Raw genomic sequence first — 3,032 nt, 5'->3', positions numbered from 1 at the left:
TATATATATATATATATATATGCATAAATATATACAAATATATATATATACACATATATGGATATATAAATATATCCATATATATATATGTACATATATACACATACACACACACACACACACACACAAACACACACATATATATATAAACAATATATGAGTATATGCATATATATGTACATGTATGTACATACCTTCATCCTTTATATAGTAAGTTTTATATATATATACATATATATATATATATTCATATACATATATATATATGTATGCATATATAAATGTATATATGCATACATATATATATATAAATGCATATATATATATATATATGTATATATACATATATATATATGCGCGTGTGTGTGTATTACAGTTTTTGCATGTTTTAGTTACCATTGAGGGTTTTAAGCAGAACAACTTTATAACTTTGTCTCTCTCTCTCTCTCTCTCTCTCTCTCACACACACACACACACACACACACATACATATTCCTTCTGTGTATGTGTCTGTGAGAGAGAGAGAGAGAGAGAGAGAAACATCGGGAGAAAGAGTGAAAAAGAAGGCAGAGAAAAAGAAAAAGTAGACAAAGAAAGTGAGGTCCTCTCCTCTGTTTCTCTCTCTCCCCCTCCCTCCCTCTTTCTCTCTCTCTCTCTCTCTCTTGACAAATAATCTTTTTTTTATTTTATTTCTTCTTTCTATTCATTAATTCATTTCAATCCTTGACTGGTCAAAAGTTGCCTTCCCCTCCGCAATAATTATTTACAATTTGAAAAGAAGTAGAGGAGAACAAAACAAAATCACCGAAAGAAAAGAAGAAAGAAAACTTCTGACTTGTCACTCCTACTAAGTTTATGCTACAGGTTGAACCCTGCACGAACTAGTAACCGCCAGAGAGAGAGAGAGAGTGAGAGTGATTAGAGGTGGTGGAGGTATCATGTGATGGCGCTACGGTACATCGCATCAGCACCACCGCCACTCCAGCTGTGGTTTCAGTGTTTTAAGTTAAACCGACGATTATTTGCAGCTGGACGCATCAAGCATGGCTTTACGAACGATTGAAAGCAAAAGTAAGGATTACAAACTAAACAACATTTCTCTAAACTTTTCCTCTCTCTCTATTTGTCTTTCCGTTTTTTCAATTTTAACTTCTTTTACTCTTTCTTGATTTTTATTTCATTTTCTTGACTCTTTTTCTCCCCAAACTTTTCAAGCGAACCTTTTTTACACAAATATTTCTATAATTAATTTTCTCCAAAGAAACAATCCAATGAAACATTTTTTATTGCAAAAATAACAACTAAATCTCGCCACGCAATATTTACAAACAAGTTCAAATTTGCAAATTTAGACGTGTTCCTTTGCAGAATTCAAGCTGGTCCCTAAGAAAGGGACCAGGCTGTTTTATTTAAGCCAAGACTGCCCCTGGGTTACCTGAGCAGGATGATGTAAACGTGGAGATAAACTTGCACTCGTTTGTGTGGAACTTAATTGCCTTTCATTACTATTTCTGTGTGTGTTCCATATATATATCTAAGTGGTTTTCGATACTGTCAGCTTCCAAATATAACCACCTTCGGAATCACGAGCAGATACATTAGAGTGCTCGTCTGATATTTCGAGGTCCCTAATTGTTCAACTGCCAATCGTAAATAGAAAGGTGTGGGGCCCTACCGGACCAGCTTATCCTTCAGACATACACTCAAGGATAATCAGCTGCTACAAACACGATGATAGACCAACTTCCAGGCATAAAGCTGAAAGAAAATAAATCAAGGCGGTGCTTCAGCTTGGCTACGGTCCTTTCGACTGAAACCATTAAAATAAATGTAAGAATATTCGCTCAGACTTAAATGAAAAGTCATTGGAATGTTTTACAAACTCTTACTGTTTCTGTGATGGATTGAATCTGGAAAATGCGAATCAGTTTGCTCTGCACTCTTCTGAAGAACCGGGCATTTTCTAGTTTTCTTTGCATTTGTTACAGAAACTGGTGCACGTCTAATAATAATAACAACAACAAACGGAAATATGTGGCCTGGATATAGGAGTTCTTCATAGATGTTCTCCTTAGTTTTTGAAGAGAAGTTCACGTCTGCTGTGCAGCCGATCCATCCCATACATTCCAAATCTGTCCTGAATGTTTTTATGGGAATTTTTCAACACCTTGATAGTCTCCAGTTCTGTTGTGCCTTTGGTATGACTCACAAAAATCCATCTTAGGGTTAGTGTTGTAAAAGTCTTCGCGACTACATCCTGTCTCATTGAGGGCATATTTAGCAGATATTTTCGTACAGATATAAATAATGTGGGCGCTATGGTAGTATCACACAATGTGTGTTTGAGCGTGTGTATTTATGTGCGTATGACTGGGTCTGTATGAAATGGTGTATTTTTAAGTATGGGTGTATCAATGCACATGTGTCTATGAAGCTTTCTTCCCAGCTACATGGTTCTGGGTTTAGTCCCAACGCGTGACACCTTGGGCAAATGTCTTCTACCGACCAAAGCTTTGTGAGTCTGATTTGATAGATGGAAACTGAAAGAAGGGCATCATCGTTTAACGTCCACTTTCTATGCTGATATGAGTTGGCTGCTTGGCATGGAGCTGGCTAAGAGAGAGCTATCCAGACTCCAACTATCTGTTGTGGCATGGTTTCTATGGCTGGATACCATTCCTAACGCCAAGCACTTAAGTGTGCTGGGTGTGTTTACGCAGCACCGACACGAATGCTTTTTAAGTGGCACCAGCCTTTGAAAGGAAAAGCCTGGTGTGTATATATATATATATATATGTGTGTATATGTTTGTGTGTCTATGTTTGTCCCCCCCCCACCGCTTGACAACCGATGCTGGTATGTTTACGTCACCGTAACTTAGCGGTTCGGCAAAAGAGACCGATAAAATAAGTAGTAGACTTTCAAAGAATAAGTCCTGGGGTCAATTTGCTCGACTAAAGGCGGTGCTCCAGCATGGCCACAGTCAAATGAGTGAAACAAGTAAAAGAGTATATATATATATATATATAATA

General features: G+C 37.0%; 1 protein-coding gene across 1 annotated transcript in view; it reads left to right on the top strand.

Moving 5' to 3' along the window:
* The first annotated feature begins 794 nt into the window (after nt 1-794).
* Nucleotides 795-3,032, top strand: part of LOC106876013 (electroneutral sodium bicarbonate exchanger 1) — a 53,509-nt gene continuing 51,271 nt past the window's right edge. The window contains exon 1 of the mRNA XM_052975992.1: nt 795-1,071. Coding sequence (XP_052831952.1) covers nt 1,044-1,071 — 28 coding nt within the window. The 5' untranslated portion in view covers nt 795-1,043. The remainder of the gene's footprint in view (nt 1,072-3,032) is intronic.

Source organism: Octopus bimaculoides, chromosome 23 (genome assembly GCF_001194135.2).
Source record: "Octopus bimaculoides isolate UCB-OBI-ISO-001 chromosome 23, ASM119413v2, whole genome shotgun sequence".
Classification (NCBI taxonomy): domain Eukaryota; kingdom Metazoa; phylum Mollusca; class Cephalopoda; order Octopoda; family Octopodidae; genus Octopus; species Octopus bimaculoides.
This window is presented reverse-complemented; position numbering and strand designations above follow the sequence as displayed.